General features: G+C 41.4%; 1 protein-coding gene across 13 annotated transcripts in view; it reads right to left on the reverse strand.

The window, feature by feature from the left end:
• The window catches only part of FOXN3 (forkhead box N3), a 213,830-nt gene that overhangs the window by 58,630 nt on the left and 133,916 nt on the right, over positions 1-21,284 (reverse strand). For all 13 annotated transcript variants that reach the window (XM_068148747.1, XM_068148745.1, XM_068148744.1 and 10 more), the window contains one exon: positions 15,722-15,786. In XM_068148747.1, coding sequence (XP_068004848.1) covers positions 15,722-15,786 — 65 coding nt within the window. The remainder of the gene's footprint in view (positions 1-15,721; positions 15,787-21,284) is intronic.

The following is a 21,284-nucleotide window of genomic DNA, read 5'->3' on the forward strand; positions in this document are numbered from 1 at the left end:
GGTCTTGAGCACAAGCCCTAAGAGAAGAGGCTGAGGGAGCTGGGGTTGTTTAGCCTGGAGAAGAGGAGGCTCAGGGGAGACCTTATTGCTCTCTACAATTACCTGAATGGAGGTTGTAGCCAGGTGGGAGTTGGTCTCTTTTCCCAGGCAACCAGTACCAGAACAAGAGGACACAGTCTCAAGCTGCACCCAGGGAAGTTTAGGCTCGAGGTGAGGAAAAAGTTCTCCACAGAAAGAGTGATTGGCCATTGGAATGTGCTGCCCAGGGAGGTGGTGGAGTCACCATCCCTGGAGGTGTTCAAAAGGGGATTAGATGTGGCATGGTTTAGTTAGTCATGAGGTGTTGGGTGATAGGTTGGACTTGATGATCTCTGAGGTCTTTTCCAACCTTGCTGATACTATGATTCCATGATTCAAGTACTTTAAACGGAAAATACTGCAGTAAATGAGAGACCTCTTACTTATGTGATGGCTCCAACAGCTGTATGGACAGAGTGAGCTTCATGTGTATGTGCAGCCCCAGCTGCCAGTACAGACACTTGAGCAACAACACCTGAGAAATCTTTAGTCTCCTGGCTGAAATTTCAGAGGGTTCATATGAATGTTCAGGATCACACAGCAGAAAGTGTCGCTGGGCTTTATCACATGGAATGTAGCCCAGATCTTACACAGCAGCTACACTTACAGTGAAGTTGTACAGATAATCAGAGATAAAGATACTCTCCCTGGTCATGGAAGTACTAATGGGATTTACAGCCACTTCACACATGGAAAGCTCTAAATTGCTATTTTTTCCTCTAGCCTATACACTACTTGCAGAGGACAATTCGCTCGCAGTAGCTCATTAATGTAACTAACAACCTGCTTTGTTGGTAGAATAAATTACAGATGAAAGGCAAACTGATGGGGTTCAGAAGGAGTAGAAGAAATAAGACTTGTGAAACCACCACCATGAACCAGTGCAGTGAAAACTGGAACAATCTTTGTGGTGCAACAAGAACAGCATGTCAAAACCTTCCTGAACTTCAGCATTTTGTAAACACATAAAACTGTTCCTTGCCAGCTCAGGGAATTCAAGCAGAGGAAAATGTACAACCAAATTCTCAGCCAGGTGAGTCTGACGCAATGAGATCTTCCTAAAGATGCCTTCAATCCCAACTACAGTTTACACCATTTAGCTCTTGTCACCTGGTTTCTCCTTTCACAGGGCCCCACGCTGCTTTTCAAATTGCTTCTTTTCAAAACAGTAGCTGCCCAGATGAACTGCGGGCATTGTCTTACTTTACTGAGGTCAGCTGAGTATCACCACCTTCCAGAAGGCTGACTTCAGCTCCCCAATATAGAGCCCTAAACAGCCCAGCCAGTCTCCTGGCCAAAGGCAGCCCCTGCGTTCCAACCAGTGAGGACAAGGGGAAGCCCTGGTTTATTACTTTGCATGCAGTTTGCATACCTGGAGCTACTCATCACATAGGATTTTTTTTGCTTCTGAATAACCAAACATCACGGGGAACAACTTCTACAGGCTTCAGCTTGTAGGCTTCCTATGTAAATTCAACAGCACTTTGCTTCCTAATTTTTGGTTAATAAATACTTGAGAAACAATCAAAATGAAAGAAACCTGGAAAGATGAGGTGTAGAAAAAGATACCCTTAGTAAGAGACTTCCACCAGTGTGTTGGGTGCTGCACTTCAACACAATAGACAGTCCCAAACAGTAGCATGTGTGACTGGTTTAACTAGCACAGGCATACAAACAGAGGCTCATGACACTAATTACAGTTGCCACCCACTGTTTCACACAATTCACATCCTTTGATATGAATATTCTGTGTTTCATCAAATTATTTCTGAAATATAATTAAGGAATCTGAAACACATCTGAAGTGTGGTGAGGCATTACACATTTACAGACATGGTTGCTCAGGCGAGTTGAGAGTTCAAAATGAAATCATGTCTAGTAATTTTCAGACCAGAGTTTTCCATGGTGATAGACAGGCAGCAGGAACTGCTAAAGGTCACAGCTTCTCTCCTCTCTCAGGACACTTGGCCAGCCACTGCAACACTCGGGTGTGTCGCTAATTGCAGGTTACAGGCTGTTCCAAGAAGCAGTTTTAAGATTCTTCACGTATTGTCTCCACTCTATAAAGCTGTCCCTCCTCCTGTCAGGCTTACAGAGCACACTCCCCTAGGATATTATCTGGAGAAGAATTTCAGCTTATAAAACAGGTTTACCAGCCGAATAAAACATCTAGAGGAACTGTATACTTTAGAATCTGTTTTCAGACAACAGATCTAAGAAACATTTTTTCTTTATTACTGTTTTACATCTTCAGTGGAAAGTATTACCCTGCTCAGAGTACTGCCACATCTCTAACAACAACAACAAAAAGAAGATAAATTACTTTAGACAGACTAGTAGCTCACCATCATCTTGAAATATTTTACTCAATCCATGGATGGCAAACCAGCTGTTAAGTAGTCTTGTGTACTAGCACATCTCATTGTTGACCTTTACATTTCATTTTCCTTCTCTTGCAAAATAAATATTTAAGATTTGCTGTTGCAGTTAATCACAGAGAAGGGAAAAGATCAGTGAAAAACTCAGCAATGTTTGTTTTACAATCTTTGCTCACTGTTATCCCAGGAGTGGAAATTAACAGCTACCTGGAAGTTGAATGTGTCACTCTTCAAGAACATTTACATGTAGGCAGAGGGGACATCTCTAAAGATAGCAGTCAAATCATGCAATGTTTACAAAATACATCACGATGCCACTGACCTATATGCATCTACCAGTTTGGCAGGAGAGTAACTACTAATCCTAGCAACAAAATTTCAGAAGGATTAATTTCAGACATCTTCGAGTAAATTTGGATCCTGTTCTTCAGAAGTAATCGGAGCTCTGCTAGTCCCATCGTGACTATCAGAAAAGCCAGGGAGTTGTGACCCTGCAGTATGTGTGCTTGCTAGGTTCTGTCCCCATTCAATTTTGCCCTGTCTCATTTATGCCTCTAAGTATTAAGCTGTTCAACAGATACCATGAAGAAAATTAAGGGTTTGAGAGTATTTTGAGTAGCAATTCAAATAGACTGTGTCAAGCTACTTCTCTTGCCTTTCTGTACAAACCACCACTCCAAGCCCTCATGTCATACACAGGTTGCCTTGCCAGCAATTAATGCCACCCAAAGCACTAAAGTGTCAGTGATGTATTCCGTACCTGCTGTGCTAAACCTTCACTCAGACACCAGTTCACATGCTTCTAGTTTTATTTTCTTACCAATTCTACACCAGCTTCATTTCCACAGGAAAGGAACAGCTTATTTGTGCATGACAACACTGTAACCCATTTAAAGCAGCAGCTAAGCTACAGATACGGTGAGGGGAGCCATCTGGAAAAGCCATAAAGCAAAAGCAAATAGACAGAACTCCTTGGACAGAACTGATGACAGCACAAAGAAACAATCAAATAAAATTCTCCAGTTCTTAACTCATGATGCATTTGGGCCCCATTTGCTGTTTTATGCTTTTAAGCCACTAACTCATTTGAAAATGTTTGAAAATGGAGACCTAGTTATTATTGTGATTTCAGTGTAATCAAGGCAACAACAAAAAAATCTCTTTCAGCAGCCACTACAGCCAAGTTTGCAAGAGACAGGTCCAGAAGTATAGCTTGGCCTCTCTGGATATCAAACAAGGTGCCTTTTAACTAAGACGCACAGAGAAACCTATCTTTGTTTGGTAATAGAGTATGCTGTTATTGATGTAGTAACATCCAAGGAAATGTTGGAGGGGACGTCAACAAGAACTCGCAGTAGTGTAAGATTAAACTAATTTATGTTAAACACCACCACTACCCCTGCCGACACAAACTTACAACACACCTAATGTTTTTTAACTTAAAAGTGCTTTAAGCATTAGCAATGTCAACTGCAGTGATCAAAACTGGAACTGCTTATAGAGGAGTGGTGCAGAAGGAACAGCTTCAGATTTGCTCCAAAAGACAAAAAAGGGCAGACTGACAGAAAATCATATAGAGAAGAAAATGTTTCTAGAGAAAAAAATAGGGGGGACATGGAGAGATAAAAGATGTGGTGGGAAGGACAGTATTCACCACCAAAACCCACTAGTAAAACGTAGCATTTATTTGTATTGGTGTCTCAAGCCTAGCATTTGGAAGAGCCAGGAAACATTTCTGAACACGAATGGAAATATTCAGGTATCTCAGAAAAACACTAGAACATATTTACAGTAAGTTTCAATCTTTGAGAACAGGGTGGGTGCACTACATTTCTAGCATAAAAAAGGGATATTTTCCTACATAACTGTTTCTTTGTATGTGTTCAACCTATCAGACAACTGCACCAGAACAAGAGGACACAGTCTCAAGCTGTGCCAGGGGAGGTTTAGGCTGGAGGTTAGGAAGCAACTCTACACAAAGAGAGTGATTGCAGATTGGAACGGGTTGCCCGGGAATGTGGTGGAGTCACCATCATTGGAGGCGTTCAGGAGGAGACTTGATAGGGTGCTTAGTTGCATGGTTTAGTTGATTAGGTGGTGTTGGATAATAGGTTGGATGCAATTATCTCGAAGGTCTCTTCCAACCTGGTCTGGTCTGGTCTATTCTATTCTATTCTACTTATACTTAAATGCACTTATTTAAACATGCACACCAGCACAGACTTGTCACATACAGCTGATCAGGCGGTCAGGACTTAGTTATTTTATTTTTTCTTCTCCAGAAGAAACAACCTTATGCTCTAGTTTCCCAGCAGAAACAAATTAATATATCAGTAAAAGAAACTGAGTGCTGAAATGCGGTATGTGGTTCACAAAGCAGCACATCCTATTTTATAAACAAAGAAAAACAACATATGTATCTGTACAAATCGATAAAGTGCAAAAGCTGCACAGCTGGGGTGGACTGCAGAAACGTGACAGTGAAAGATGTGCAGGGAGTCTTCTTAGTATTTTCATTCAGATTGTGCATATGTGTAAAAGTCAGGACTGGAATTTCCCATTACTGTATGAACAATGTTGATTTGAATTTCACCTTATCCTTCTCATGCACTACAGAGCAGACTGATGGACTAGAGGCAGAAGTAAATACTATCAGAGAGAAGAAGAATTTATTACCTTTACTGTATGCTATTGCAAGTATTGTGAAACTTTGACTTTTAAAGAGAAACAGCACCAAGAGACTCATGTAAGATGAATTCAGGGATTCTGCAATGGTACATCTAAATTGATGGAGGTTCTCATAAATAACTGTAAGGAAAGTCCTGCTCTTTGTTATTTTGTGGTTGGAATTAAAAATTCTTTTACCAGCCAAAAAGTGTTATGGACCGTTCCCAAAGATCACTTTTAAGAAAATGAGAGTTTATCCCATTTTGCTGATTAGAGAGGACTATTTCATCCTTCAGAATATGGACCCAACTTATCTTTCCCTTACAAAGGAGGGATGTAAGGAATAAGTGCTGTATGCAGCATTTTCATGTTCACAGTCTACTGGCCTTGGCAGGTGCACCTCAAGTAGCATGAAACCAGTAGCGTAAAGCACTGTTTACCACAAAAGGATCCCTAGCCTTATTTTGGGGGGTTCTGAACACACTGTACATTTATTGATAAAGAAAAGTAATTCTGCTTCCTTCCCTCTTGAAGTTCCAGTTCACTTTTGAGTCTGAAATAAATTGCAGGAAAATCAAGTGCTGCATTCACAGTTTTAAGAGCAAACTTGGCCATGCTAGAGCTCTGCATACTCTCAAGTGTACAGCTGAAAAATTTCTAGTGGTAAGATTTATTCCAATGTCTGATACCAACAGATTTTCTTCACTTTTTTCCTAAATAGCACACTGAAACATGCAAGCCACTGCCCATCCTTCCATTTTAAGACAGTCTCTACTTTTCCAAACCATTCAAATAAAATCAAGCTCTCTCAGTAATACGTCATTTGCACTAATTTGCCATTTTTCCTCGATGGTATAAGAAGTGTCTTTTATACAAACAAGAACATACCAATCTTTAAGCAGCAGCACACAGATCTGCTCTGATCAGCAAAGAGAAATCCTTAGTATGTTAGAGAGGAAAAATTATTCCCAGTGTTAACCATGAACAACATCAAACACAAATAGCATACAAAAAACCTCACAGGACACGACTGCACTTCATTACCTTCACTATTTTTCACTAGTTACGAAGGTTTGGCTTCCCCAGGGATTAAAAAACATCTAATGGTCCATCACACAAGCAGGTCATAGCAAGAGAGCTTTGTAAAAACTCCCAGAGCTCCTGTTTTAATTCTCTCAATACAGTCTGTCTCAAGAAACCCAACAAGTAGTTAAGAACAGCTCAACTTGGTAGCAGGTTTCTCCTGCTCATAGCCATCTGCACGTTACCAAAAACTGATCACAGCAACACAACTGCAATATTGCTCTTATTTTAGTCATCTCCATGTAAAGCACAGGCTTATGCCTCTTTTGTAACTGTGCTCTCAGACTCTAGAATTATGAAAGCCAAGATTACTTCTAATATCAGCCACCTTCACATCTTAGGAATGCCAAACATTCACAGGTTCTCAGCATGGAGCATATGTTCCAGCTCATCAGCCCAGAGATTTTGATGGCAATAATCACAATAATTTCACAGTTATGGAAAAGAAATCTTTGTATGCTCTACCATTTTTCATGTTACCATGCAAATCTTACTGCTAGTTTCTAACCATGACTTTTTTCAGAGAACTACTGTAAAATGGGAACTAACTGGTGGTCCCTGTCACAGGCAACTGGTATTTCCTACTCTTAAGTCCCATCCTAGCCAGAGGTGGCTTGGCTCCAAATTCCATCTACCCAAAAGTGCTGACACTTGCTGCTGTCAGACTTGTCTCTGTATGTGTAGTGATCATGTCTAGCTACATGATGGCCCCTCAAAGAGATGCTCCCACCATACTGCCAGGCATCCAGAGACCAGAGGCCACACCTTGAGTACTGTGTCCAGTTCTGGGCCCCTCAATTTAAGAAGGACATTGAGACTCTTGAACATGTCCAGAGAAGGACAACAAGGCTGGTGAGAGGCCTGAAGCACAAGCCCTATGAGGAGAGGCTGAGGGAGCTGGGGTTGTTTAGCCTGGAGAAGAGGAGGCTCAGGGGAGACCCTCTTGCTGTCTACAACTACCTGAAGGGACATTGTAGCCAGGTGGGGACTGTTCTCTTCTCCCAGGCAACCAGCACCAGAACAAGAGGACACAGTTTCAAACTCTGCCAGGGGAAGTTTAGGCTCAAGGTGAGGTGAAAGTTCTTCATAGAAAGAGTGATTGGCCGTTGGAATGTGCTGCCCAGGGAGGTGGTGCAGTCACCATCCCTGGAGGTGTTCAAAAAGAGATTGGACGTGGCACTTGAAGCCATGTTTAGTAGTCATGAGGTCTTGGGTGACAGGTTGGACTTGATGATCTTTGAGGTCTTTTCCAACCTTATTGATTCTATGATTTCTTTTGCTGTATCTAGTCTACATCTTCCTTCGCCCAACTGAAACCTAAGGGCAGCGCTGTTAGTTTGTAAGTCCCATATGTGTGTTTTGGGGGGCGAGGGAGTGGGAAGGAACAGTATCTCTAGACAAAAAAAAACTGTGCCAATGCCTACAGAAGGGCCAGTCACAGAAAATACTTTTCTTGAAAAGGCTGAGATCAGCTGCTGGTAATTTAAGGGAAGTAGATTTCAGTATTCAAATATCAAGGTCACAGCCACATAACCTGCAGGACCAACCTGAAAAGTAGCTAAGAACGTATTTGAAGCCATTTAGCATCATCCTTGGAGCAACAGTACTTGTGGATTACTTCAGCACTGAACTCTGGGTGAGGACCACCTAGCTTCTCAAATGCTCCATGCTTTGGGCTTTCTCCCTGTTGCTTCCTGCACTATGTTAGTTATTGAGGCAGCCAAGCCAGAAGTGCAGGGACTGACAGCAGCAGCAGTTATTTTCTCTTTGGTGCGTTCTGTGAGGTGCTGTTTTACTGTTCTGGTTCACACAGCAGCTGACATGGAAGGTTGGACAGGCAGGTACACACAGATGTATCCCCTCCTCTCCCCAAGGTTAGCACTGTGGTAGGACTTGTCTTGCAGCACTCACCCACACTCCCTAGTTGTCAGGGTAAGTAAACAAAGCCAGTAAACTTCATCTTGAGTCACTAAGAAGTAATAATTTCAAATGTCACTACATGAGACTGTTACAAAATAAGCAAAGTTATCTGTAAAGATAGCAAACACAACTATGCAGATCCAAACCATAAATCACAGAGTTTAAACACAGTAGGAATTTAACTTATCTTCATGAACTCTGCAATGTGAGCAAGATGTGTCTGCTGCAGTCCAGTTTTCTTCCTTCTCAATTTTAGAGGCCAAAAGTAGCTCAGATATTTTGGTCATAAGGCATATAAACAGGCAGAAGACACATATGCTTACTAATGCCTCCAACATCCATGTTAACAGGACGACACTTCAGGCACTAACTAAATTACAGCTTTTGCTATTGTCTTAAAACACTCAGCTAGAAAAATAGAAATAAACCCCCCAGGAACATACTGTGCAACTGATCTGTGGATACAGCATATATAGCACCATATACACAAATGTACTACACAGAACAGAGAGCTGAAACTGTCATACCAGTGTGACTATTTCTGTATGAATCACTCCAAAATGCTGTTTCTCACTGAGATTTTTCATTGAATGCACAGTGTTAATGCCATTTTAAAATCCTCTCACAAACACAAGCCCTTACCAGCACCCTCAAGACCCCAGCAGCCCCACAAGGGTTTTACCCACTTTCCCAAACAAAGGAGAGCTCTGTTGTTCAAATTACTCCCTTAGGGACATGCTGCACAAGCCTTCTGACTTAATTTTACTTCTTCAATAACACTGCTGCAAACACATTGAATGCCAATAATAAATAAATTACTCAAATATTCGGTCTCTATGGAAGCACCACATGAATCACCTTCCTGAAAAGAAACTCCTGAAGGGACTGTAAGGTACCCTTCAAGGGGGAGAGAGGGAAAGAGGAGGAAAACTCCATAATTTAAATAATAATGCAATGTGAATGAAAACTGCTTTATTGTTAAGGAGATAGAGCAGCTTTGCTGTTAATTCTATAGGTTGACCAAAGCCAAGACACCAGCAAACACAGAACATGACTGTGGCCACAGTTTCAAAGAGGGTGGAACTGGAAGTTGCAAAAAGCAAAATTTGAAGAAAAGACATAGTGAAGTCAAAAGATTTTGCACTCTTCTGATGAAGATAACTAAACTGGACATTCAAACCCCAGTTCTCCACAAGAATCAGTCATTTATGGAGGCAATTTCCAAGTGTACTTCTCAAAGTAAGGAGCTTAATTGAAACTTCAAGGAGGAAAAAAAGTACCCACCAAAATCTAAACCACACCTCCCTCCAAAGGCTAACAAGCAGCACTGTTGCTTTATACAGTTTAGGTTCCCTCAGTTCTCCCATTAGTGGAGCACTGGAATATGATACAGAGCCAGTATTTTGCAGACTAACAGCTCTGGGCAGTGAGAAGAACAATTACTATCCTCATCTCAGAGAGCAGAAACCCAAGGCATTATGACCCAAGGTAAAAAAAGTATTCAGATTCACAGGGAAGGTGAGACACCCAAATGTGCATTGGGAAACAAGTGCTTTGTTGGCCTGAGCATAAGGGTTTTGCCCAAGGCTGTGTTACAGATCACAGCACCTAAGTCTGCCAAACCTAGAGCTGGACTGCCTTCCACTCCTTTTGGCCTTTCTTCTCATAGTCATCATTACATTTAAGCATTATATAATATTAAATTATCTGTATCATACATGCTACCTTGCCATACTGGTTTTTGTTTGCACCTCTAGGCAACAGAAGAAAGCATTTCTCTCCAAGTTCAGTTTTATTCTGAGGTGTAAGGCATGCAATCCTGAAAGTTAAATGTATGTGAGACTTACTGAATCCTCTCATTTTTCAGGTCTCCCCTGCTCCTTGCTCTTCCTCTCCTCACCCTCGTGAGCAGCACCTGTTCCAGAATGGGCTGCATCTCTGCCCTATCTGCCCAGGATTTGCTCCTGTCTTTCTCAAGCAGTGGCAAGAGCAAATGAACTGAATTTCCACCAGAAGAAAGAAGTCCGCCTTGCCTGCTGGGGCCCTATGGTATTTGTTGGCCAGTGCTGACAAACTTCCCTATTCTTCCACATTATTAGAATGTATGAGTGGATGTATACATACAGGCAATTTTGTACATCTGTTGTCAACTTCCATCTTGAAGGTAACAAATCCTCCCAAACCTCTCCAGAGAGAAGACTGAGTAGCTGGTATGGGTAACACTTGTTTTCCAAAAAACCTGGTCCCTGCTGTTGTTGTGTTTTTCTCCTAATATTACATAAAAATGCAGGATAGACATCTTCCTTTTTTAAGAGAGAATTATTTTACTTTAGCCTTCTCAAAGGCAATGAACAACTGAACCCTTTTTTCCTCCTCCCCAATGGTTCATTTCCACCTCAGCAAGTGCTTCTACTAATACTTAACACCTGAAAATGTCAAGCCCAAAATCTGTTCAATGTATTTCTTACAACTGCTCATCAGACAATGGATTAATGGCCTGTTTGGTCATTTCAAGGATCCTCAGGCTTACTAGAGAAGGAAAACATCTACTGTATAAATGGGTGAATGTATCCATAGAAGAGTTTGCTTCCCATCTTTTTATGTAGGACTTTTCAGGTCTAGTCTGCTTGTATTTTGTACAAAATAAATGTTCTGAGTTAGGGATGCAATTTTCTTGCTGTCTTAAATAAATCACCATTCTCAACCAAGAATAAACTGATCCATGTGCTTTGGCAATCTCCTGAAAGTCTCACATTATGGTCAGATATCAGATGTCAGTACTCTAAACGTGAAAACCGCCATCTTAGATTGATGGCATCAAATGTTGATTTAGCAGCAGCGACCTGAGCTTCCATTTCCACTCTGCAATGAACTGTGGAGTCACTGTCTCATGCTGGTTTTGGTGACACCTGACCCTGTGAAGACAGCGTCTTCCCAGTCTTCGCTGACAGAGCTCCTCCAGGCAGTACCAGCTAGTGGCAGCTGGACCAAGTGAGATCATGTATGGTCTGCTGGAAACATCAGTCTGAGATGAAAATGTCTTACACAGTTCCTCCCCAGAGAAGAAGAGGCCAAGTCATTCCCGTGTAAGCTTGTTCTGTGGATGATGATAGAGAGAGAACACAGCAGCTTGTGATGTCTGGGGATGACAATCCCTCCTTTCTCAAGATTGCTCAGCCTTGAAGGACCAGAGGCCACATGCAACTCCTCACACCTTCTCTCCTTTGTCCTATGAATGGGACGTGATTTTTGCCAATCTTTTTTCCATTCTAATTAAAAGAGAAACACAGCTTCAACAGAAGCCATGAACTCAGTTCACTGACTGATGAATCCTGTTCAGATGTGTGAGTCCAGGTATGCAGGATCTCTGGAACAAGAGCTCCTATCTTTGATTTCATGTTTACAGACAGCAGGCTTAAATTTTACTGACTGTCAGAAGAGGAAGTGGAGGACCTTGTTGACAGAGAAAAGCAGATAGCATGGCAAGGATCACGGATGTCTCTCTAGTTGGTCAGGAACAGCCAGAAGCAGCAATTCCATGGAGGACCACCTTGTCACAGTGATGAGGGCTGTCTCCGTTTTCAGCTTCAACAGCAATAGGGACTGGATTACCCAGGTTCACTTTCCTTACCCGCATGATGAAGAATCACTATCTGTGCTACCATGAAGGCCTGCTTCTGCCAGGCTTTGACTAGAAACTCAGAAAGCTTACCAAAGAATGGCATTAAGCCTGGCAGATGTGTACTTGCTGTAAATAAGAGGGGAGGCATTGCTTTATGTCAGCCACTGCCCAGTCACAGGGCTCTCAAATCTTCTGGGGCAACTCTTGCAAGTTTTGCACTCTTGTTTCAATGCCCACTGCAGCATCAACAGCAGATGGAGACCACTGTTTCACTGTATGGAGCTGGTTTTATTCCAGCTGTAATTACACCCACAAGCTCCTTCTACGCATGCTTCCACGCAACCCAGAACAAAACAAATATGATTCAAGGAGGCACAGCAATATGTTGCATTTAGTTTAATATTAAAGTGTGAGGGTAAATATGGCTACCAAGAGGGTGTGGTAATTTTGGGGCAGGCTGTTACTTCAAAAGGAAAATTTTACTTTTAAGAAGAAAGACCCAAACCCCTCCACCATCCAGTTATGCAGCACAGAGCAGCTGGGATTCACACAGCTGCTACTGAAAGGCAATTTGAAGATGTATTTTTAATGTATTCAGCAAGAACGTTAGGTACATTGACAGCATGATAGTCTTACTATTGCCTGTCACCTGGGAGCAACTGCATCCCACCCTACCCTACGAAACTGACCTTATCTGAACACAACGCATTACTTTTAACGGTCTTAATGTGATTATGTGGCCATCTATCTTAACCAGCACAAGTTTATGAACAGTTTAGAAAACATCTAGATCTTTTCCACCACAAAGACTTCTTCCTGTCATACTTTTTATTAAATAAAAATGAACCTGCAATGACAGCTGAGAATATAAAAAAAGTGGGAACAAAGGCTCTCCATGCAGGTTTAAAAAAATTAAGCCATGATTGAAACAAAACCACATGTACAGGAACAAAGTTACAAAACCTGAGAAAGAAACATGAAAAAGCAAAACAGTAATGAGTATAAACTGGTTTTATCCTGAAGGCTACAATGGATACAGATGTATCAGTAAGTTCTGAGAGAAGGTATACAAGTCTGGTAGGGCTGAAGGTCCTACCTATATTAAGCTCTTCATGGGACTTCATAATTAGACCAAAGAGCACATGGATGAAAGGAGCAATCCTCACCTAGTAGAAGTAGCTCAACATTTCAAAGAGCACCTGAGCAGGTGACTTAACACAAACCCTAAATTTGCTAGTTTCTTTGATTACAGAATTAATGCTTGGAACACCAGTAGCATGAACCTGAAAAAAGAAATGGGAGGTAGACATCTCCTATCTAATAAAAACCTAAGCAAAAAGAAAATGCCACAAATATTTTGTTCAAAATTCTTCAGCAAAGTACAAGCAAAGACAGCCAGAAAGAAACAAATAATTAATCCTGCTCATGTTGAAGACTTTAAGGACACAACAGCTAGAATGAATTTTAGCTTCCCTTTTTCTTCCTTTGCTATTTTGAGGTACACAGGTAACTGGTTTCTCGGTCATTTTCTCGGAAGAGGTACATTAAATTCTTTAAAGCTGTTAGGGTTACTTAGCCAAATAATTCAGGTACATTATGAATGAAAACAATGAGCATCCACAAATCTTTCTTGGCTAAAAAAAGTTACTACTTACATTGTGGAACTATTTTCTCTTCATTCCGCAGTCCAGAAGAAGAGCATTTGCCTCAGTAACTCAGAAGAAATGCAGTGTGACAAGTGCACGTGAGTATCACATTCATTAAAATTTCAGAATGATTCTGTACTCTTGTAACACACCCTGAATGTTCTTTTCAAATGTAACAGGAAAAATAATCTTCACATCCCTTTGTTAACCAAGCTTTTCCCAATCAAAAGGCAAAACTTGAAACTAATATCTGACTCAAAAATTCATTCTCCAGTTTGCATTAAGATGGATATAAGCACTGGAAAAAAAAGACTTAAGATGGTCATGTATAGTACTACTCAACAAACCTCTCTGCTCCTTCATACTACACCCCTTGCACCTACTACTAGTGTACCCAAGTCTTCTGGAAAAAGACAGTCAGAAGTAGGAAAGAAGTAGGCACGCTATTTTCACACAACCTGCTGAAGCCTGTACATGAAAGTGCTCATTGAAGGGAAAAAAATATAGACAGAAAGACAGAAAGGCTTAGTTGAGTTATTTTCTTGTTTTAAAGTTAAATCCAGGAAGTGTTAAAAGACTACTATAATGAGGTTTTTCTTTACACACTTCTCATCCTTCCAACCTCAGCTGCATCGTGCATATTAGAGCTCAAATTGGCTAGGTTTTCCACTTGAAATGGCAACGCAGAATGCCAACTCCATTAAAGGTCTGTTAGGCTTTGTTAGTTGCTTGAAAAGGCAGTCATCTCTCTCTCTTTCTCTATTGCTTTAATACGCTGAAAAGTTTTTGGCCTTTAGGGTTTTCTTTTCCCAATGTGGAAAGCAGAGGAGGGCAGAAAAGAGAGTAGAGAATGGCATACCCTTCTTTATGGGGAAAAGGCTTTAAGCAACCACTGAGATAAGAAGGACTATCAAACAGTTGTTCTGAATTCCTGGATATCTTGCATGATAAGAAGAGGTAAAAAACATTTGTGCCATATGGACTTGATAGTTTACCTTTTAGGAACTCACACTACAAAGACTGCGTATGCGCAGGTACACAGTTAAAGCCACAATTGTTCAACAACTGAAAAAAAAATATCAATCATATTCACAACACTGGTGTGTTTTCCTTAAAAGTAAGTAAATCTACTTTTTTCCCATTAGCAAGGAGTATAAAGGTCGCAGATCTGTCCTAACAAGACTGAAGCCAAAAGCTGACCACAGTTTATACCATCTCCTAGTGTTAAAGCGATAATCTGAATGCTGTAATGACTTTAAAATTCATTTGAAACTCAGCATAAATGTTAGACAATAGAATGATGCAAATTCTTAGACATGTGCAAGGAGTCAGTTGAAAAATGCTCTTGGGTAAACTACAGATGCCAGATTACTCTGGTGCGTGGAAGCTGAGCAGCACTGCCAAATATTTGCTTGTGATCTTTGTTGTAAGACTCCATCCTAGGTGATTTGGATAAATGTTCCAGGACATTATATAGCGTTTTCTGGTAGGAAAAAGGCCAGAAAGCTCTTAGCATCATAAGACTGACACATTTCATGGACAAATACTTGCATCTAAATAGTGTAAGCTACTTTTGCATCACAAACAAATACATGCAGGCTGGGGAAAGAGCCTTCTGTGTTCCCAAAACACTTCCACCAAGAGCAGTGGTGGTTTGATGTACCCAATGGCAGAAATATAAACACACTCAGCAGTGGATAGTGATTTAAAAGTGTAGTAAGGTAGACTGAAAATCTTCACCTATCAAAACCACAGACATATAGCTTCTGTTTATATGGTCCATCCAATGGAAGTAAGAGATTTAGTGCTCCTTTATAAATACAAATGGCATTAAACACAGTAGGTTTCTCGAGACAAAGACTCAGCCAGTTTGCCCCAATACGATGCTGCTACCTACCTTTGGGTACATTTTGCTATCAGCATAGTTAGGGAGCAAAAGAAAGGATCTCTCTCAAAGAACAACCTTGATTCAATCTCAGAGCTAAAAAGCAACATTCATAGAACATTTCCTTCTGGCTACTCTTTAGCCATACAAAGGGGAGGGAAAAAAAAAAAAAAAAAAAAAAGACACTCTTTGCCACATTCTAAAATAAGCAAATTAACAATCCAAGGAAGGAAAAAAAGCAGCCACTTCCACAGACTACACTCACTGTATGTAATAAATCATAATTTTCAAGGCATCAGATGTGCAATAAAGGAGACAGGTAAAAGAAACAAAAAACATTTGGTTACTTCTTGCCCACTGATTACTACAAAAGGGGTGCAATTTGTAAGAGTTATTTTTTTAAGTAGAACTGTTACTCCAAAGCATAGTATCCATCACCTACCTTGTAGAAGGGCTCCATTTCTCTTGAAAAAGGTGCTTCCTGGCCAAATGGGTGGACCTGATGTGCTAAAAATAACAAGAAATAATTGTAAGAAAATCTCTTTTATATTAAGCAGTTATAAGTTACTACTTGCACTAATTGTGTTTTGTTTTCACAGCTAATGTAATACCACAACACTTTTGCCTTCAAGCAAGGGTCTAAAATTGCACGTTTGAAACAAGGTTAATTTGATTCAAGATTCACATTCTTTTCATAAGTAAAAACCTCCTCTGCAAAGTACGTGCTTTCACTCTGTTAGAGGAAGAGAGTAAAAACAACAATTTAGAATAAATAATGAAAAAAGCCCCCACCAAATCAGTGCCAAAATACTTATTGAATTCAGTACAGCAACATTTATTTACATTTTACTACTTTTCTGCTCAAGAGCTGTGAAAAATTTTAAAGGCATAGCCTAAAACCACCACAATGCCTTTTCCCAAGGACAGCTTCTAAACCCCAAAATTCTTTATGGCTTTTACTCTGTCCTAAACATTGGCTTTACTGAGCTGTAACATTGTGCTGCCCCCAGCTAATGCATCAACCTGGAAAAGCCTCAGCCGGACACCAGGTGCTTTCTCTGCTTCCAGCAGAGCACTGCTGGGTCCCTCTTTTGTTTCCTGCCCAAAGGAAATGGTCTCTGAGAGGATTCTTTACCAACAAGCGCAGCTGAATGCTAGGAACAGATTCAAATATGGGAAATGGAAGAGGAGGATAAGGAGCTAACATTGGTATGATCCTCTAAAACTTGTTCTCTTCATTGCCTCAGAGCAGCCCATGATCCTGTGGGTAGCAGGACTGACAACAACTTGCGATGCTGATGAGCTGGAGAAGAGGGGAGGCTGAGACTAAGTGCCTGATGGCCACTTGCACTCCTTGTTTCCCACAAAGGTGCCAGAGCATTGCTGCACCACCACACCAGAACAACTCTCCTTCCTACAGCAGATGCCCCCAGCCATCATTGTTGGGAGAAGGTCCTAACCTCCCAGAGAAAAAGGCAGCCTTCCTCTTAACAGAGCAGATGACTGCTGCTCAGGCATGATCCTCCTACCAGCAGGGCACAGCTTGCCCTCCCCAGGGAAATCCACAGGCAGTGCTGCCCAGAGCAAGAGTGTTGCTGCTGCCACTGCTGTGTGGGGAGTCCTTGACGGAGGAGGTGCTACCTGCTGGATTTCACTGATCACATCTTAGGGCTCAGGTGCATCAGTATTTTAAAAGCACATTACCTAGGGTAAAGAACTGATAATATGGAAAAGACTTCTTGTAGTGTTGTCAAGACAAGTGGAAGAGAGACTAGCCAGGAGGTCAATTCCTGTAGTCATGAAAGACATTTCAAACTCCTCTGAAGACAGTCATAGTTTTAGCGAAATCAGTACCATGAAACTATGCTATCAATATAGAAGTAATTGCCCTCTGCCCAAATTCAAATACAAATTAAAAGCAAGGGCGTAGATGCACTTTGGTAAGATTTATGTAAGGAAGCCTGCCTTTTTAAGGTAATCCACCCTCCTCTGGATGAAAATTGTAAACCAATCCCACACACCATTGCTGCTCAAAGTGAACTTTGTCTTGTCTTGACTAGCACTTCACAAACTGCAATGAAATGGAAAACAGGTGCTGTCTACTACATTGACAACATTAGCAAACATCTGATAAAATGCCATATATAAAACCCATACTGCTTTCACAATTATTCTGCAGAGATTCTTGTGCTAATGTATAAAAATGTCACTGTCTTAAAACACAGAATGTAAAAGGATCCAATAATAATAATATAAAAAGGCTTTCAATACTCATGAACAAAAAGAGGAGAAGGGAGAGAAGGGGAAAGAGAATAAGCAAAATGGCCAGAAAAAAGTAAGTCTACATTCATAGCTGGAGTGTGCTAGAGCATGCACTCATGTGAATATGCATGCTCACTTCATAGGGTTTAATGTAACCAGTTGTTTGCATTCCTTATTGTAAGTGCAGCTCTTCAAGTGTACCTCCTCAATGCACATGGAAGGTCAAGAGCTGTTGAGGGCATTTGTACTCCTGTAGGACAAGCTGAGAGTCCAGGATAACCTCTGAGACAGGACTCATCAAGCTACAAGCAGAAAGCCATAGTATATTCTTCCTACTGTACAGATTTACCAGAGAGATCAGAAATCTCGGAATGGTAACTATGTGCCTTTCAAAAACCCAAGGGAAAAAAATAGTCTAAAAAAATCTGAAATGAAACCACAGAAAAGTTTACTCCCAGGTGGCCATATACATGTACATGGGTGGAAGAGAGTTAAAGAAAGAAGAGGGAAAAGTATATGTATTTGAATGGACAAAATGTCTCCACTAGAGAAACACAGTGATAGTGATGTATCTTATTTTCCAACTTGAAAAAAAGGCCCAAGGCTCTCACAAATAACCCCTCTACCTGATTCATCACAAACCCACATGAACTCAAAAAATAAACTGTGCCTTCCCAGGGAAGGAAGCTAAAGAATTCAGGCATGTAAATAATGTACTACAGTGACCAGTCAAGTTTTCAAACAACAAACTTCAGTGTTTGTAGGGCTTTGCTAAGGTTTTGCTATGCCTAATCTATGTTGGATAAATTCTCCTTCTTTCCCTAAACTTTTGCACGTGAAGTCTCAGATGGTATCAATTATTAAAACATACTTCAATCTAAGGAATGACCAAGTTAAACTCCCACTTTAAAGTGTTCAAATACCTGATTCCTCCCTCTTCCACATTACAAAACCATCTGAAGAAGTTCCTTCTTTTAAAGACCATCTAAATTAAAAACCCATTCTGTCTATCACAGGTGTTTTTTGTAATGAATTGTATCTTCAGTGTAGTCTGTAACTACTGGGGAAGACTGCTGGGTTCTCCTACAGAGGTACAATCTGGTTTTAGAATTCTTTTTATCAATACATGTTATAAGATTAATATTTATGCAAGTAGCATTACTGATGGCAGAGTTTTCCCCAAACTTATCAACCAAACACAGTATAAAATAGTGTTTGATTTCTAATAAATCCCCAGAGAGTTACTAGAAGAAAAGCAGTAACTAGATTGAACTCTGGTATCAGTGAGAAGAAACTTGTGGCCTAATACAATTTTGTTATGTACAGCTTTGGACTGACTGAATTTCCAGTAGCAGACGTGCACAGGGTATTGAGCCATGGGTATGAGTGTGAGGGTAAGATGGACTTGAACCAATCATATAGATTTGAGATTTCAAAGAAACGTCTTGAAAGAACATGAATTAGTATAGTTTACAGATAAGATGACAGGTGAAACACCAACAGTCATTGTTGGTTTGATCTGCAGAAAACATTAATTACCAGCTCAAGCATACCTTCAGCCAAAGGGGTATGCAGGCTGCAACAGTGTGTTGCAGTGTGTGGCACAGAAGTGCCAGTTCACATCCATCCAGTGCAGGATCCACCCCTCTTTGAAGTGCAGTCATTGTCCGTGCAGCATCCATGCACCACCCACAGGAAGCAAATGAAGTATTCACACACTTGCTGAAAACTAACAGCTGAGAGAACTGACAACTAATGTGCAAACTGTGAGCATCTGCTTGTGTAGAACAGAACAGAGCAGAGCAGAGCAGGTAGGAAAAGACCCCCGAGATCACGGAGTCCGACCTGTCATCCAACACTATCTAATCAACTAAACCGTGGCACCAAGCACCCTATCCAGTCTCCTCCTAAACACCTCCAGTGATGGTGACTCCACCACCTCCCTGGGCAGCCCATCCCAATGGCCAATCACTCTTTCTATGAAGAACTTCTTCCTAACATCCAGCCTAAACCTCCCCTGGTGCAGCTTGAGACTGTGTCCTCTTGTTCTGGTGCTGGTTGCCTGGGAGAAGAAACCAACCCCCACCTGGCTACAACCTCCCTTCAGGTAGGTGTAGACAGCAAGAAGGTCTCCTCTGAGCCTCCTCTTCTCCAGGCTAAGCAACCCCAGCTCCCTCAGCCTCTCCTCATAGGGCTTGTGCTCCAAACCCCTCCCCACCTTTGTTGCCCTTCTCTGGACACATTCCAGCAAGTCAACATCTTTCCTAAACTGAGGGGCCCAGAACTGGACACAGGACTCAAGGTGTGGCCTAACCAGTGCTGAGTACAGGGGCACAATGACTTCCCCGCTCCTGCTGGCCACCAGGAGCCACCCTTGATCAAATCCAACCTTTCCCAGTGATTCACTATTGATTTTTAACAATAACTGGGACTCAATTTCCATTCAAGGCAAGTGATTAAATGTTTTTCCTCTAAGGACACAGTCAGAGAGCTGCCCCTCCATCACACTGCTAGGCCCTGAGCATGGGGAAACTCCCTGACCAAGGGCTAGCAGGGATTTTTCAGAGAGAAGGCTTTTCCATAGGAAAATGTTAATCTGCTGAAATCTAAAACATTGCATGGGAATAGTGTTGATTTTGACACCACTTGTGCTGGAAACCAAGCTGATGTGAAAGCTGGCTGGTCAGCCAGCAGGGGTTTGTGACAGCTGATGAGCCTGATCAGGAGCTCCCAGGGTATACAGAAGCAGTAATACATATGAACCCCTCCAATTATTTCTACCAAAACATATGCCACACACTAAAACAAACCTTTAAAAAGTGCATAGGCTTCAAGAAATTAAAAAAAAAAAAAAAAAGAAATTATAAATCTTTTGTCTTCTGGAGTTCACAGTAGAGCAAGACGACTGCAGTTCTTAAAGCCCAGTACTTCAAAAAGGCAGGTATGAATTCTCTCTCACAGTTGCAGTATTTCAAACTATGCCAAAAACTCTCACAGGCTTCTTTGTCAGAGATGCCTGATTAACAAACAGATTTTAAAAATCCAAACTAAAAATTCAAACTAAGTTCAATTGTGTGGGACTACACACCACAATTAAAGGATGATGAAAACACAGAAGAAAGGCAATAAATATAGGGCAATTACTGTCATCAAACACGTTCAGAGGGTGATGGTAAAGCAGGAGTCACAGAAAAGGAATAAAACAAATAAAAAAGGCAAGGAGTCCCCATCCCTGGAATGCACACTTCAATGGCCTCTCAGGTTGACTCAGTGGGGAGACAGGGAGGATGCACCACACACACACTTCAGCTCACCTGGCCAAGAGGTGGTGGGTTCAGCTGCTGGGGCATAGTTAATGCCAAAACACACTCTGGCTCCCAGGAAAGCTTTTGACTACAGGGCAGGACAGCTCAGTAAGGCATAGAAACATGAACAATGTCAGCTGAAGCTAACAAGCTGCCGCATACAACATACCCAACACAAGATTCTGCAGTAAGCAAAAAGTTCTAGACCACAAACAGGCCTCAGTGACTGAGGGCCCCTTGCCAGCCCTTAGCAGTGGCAAAAAAGATGACCACAGGCAAAGATGACTGATTGAAGTCTCTACATCCAGCTCAGCCTGTGGGTTTTACAAAAAGGAAGAAATACAACTCCTACTTTTATGAGAAGCACATTAAGTTCCCAGTAATGCAGAACAAGTGGATTAGAAGAGCACCCAGTTCACTGTGATCACTGCCCTTTGC

Source organism: Melanerpes formicivorus, unplaced genomic scaffold, assembly GCF_026170545.1.
Source record: "Melanerpes formicivorus ecotype bairdi unplaced genomic scaffold, bMelFor1.0.p_v2 SCAF_17, whole genome shotgun sequence".
Classification (NCBI taxonomy): Eukaryota; Metazoa; Chordata; class Aves; order Piciformes; family Picidae; genus Melanerpes; species Melanerpes formicivorus.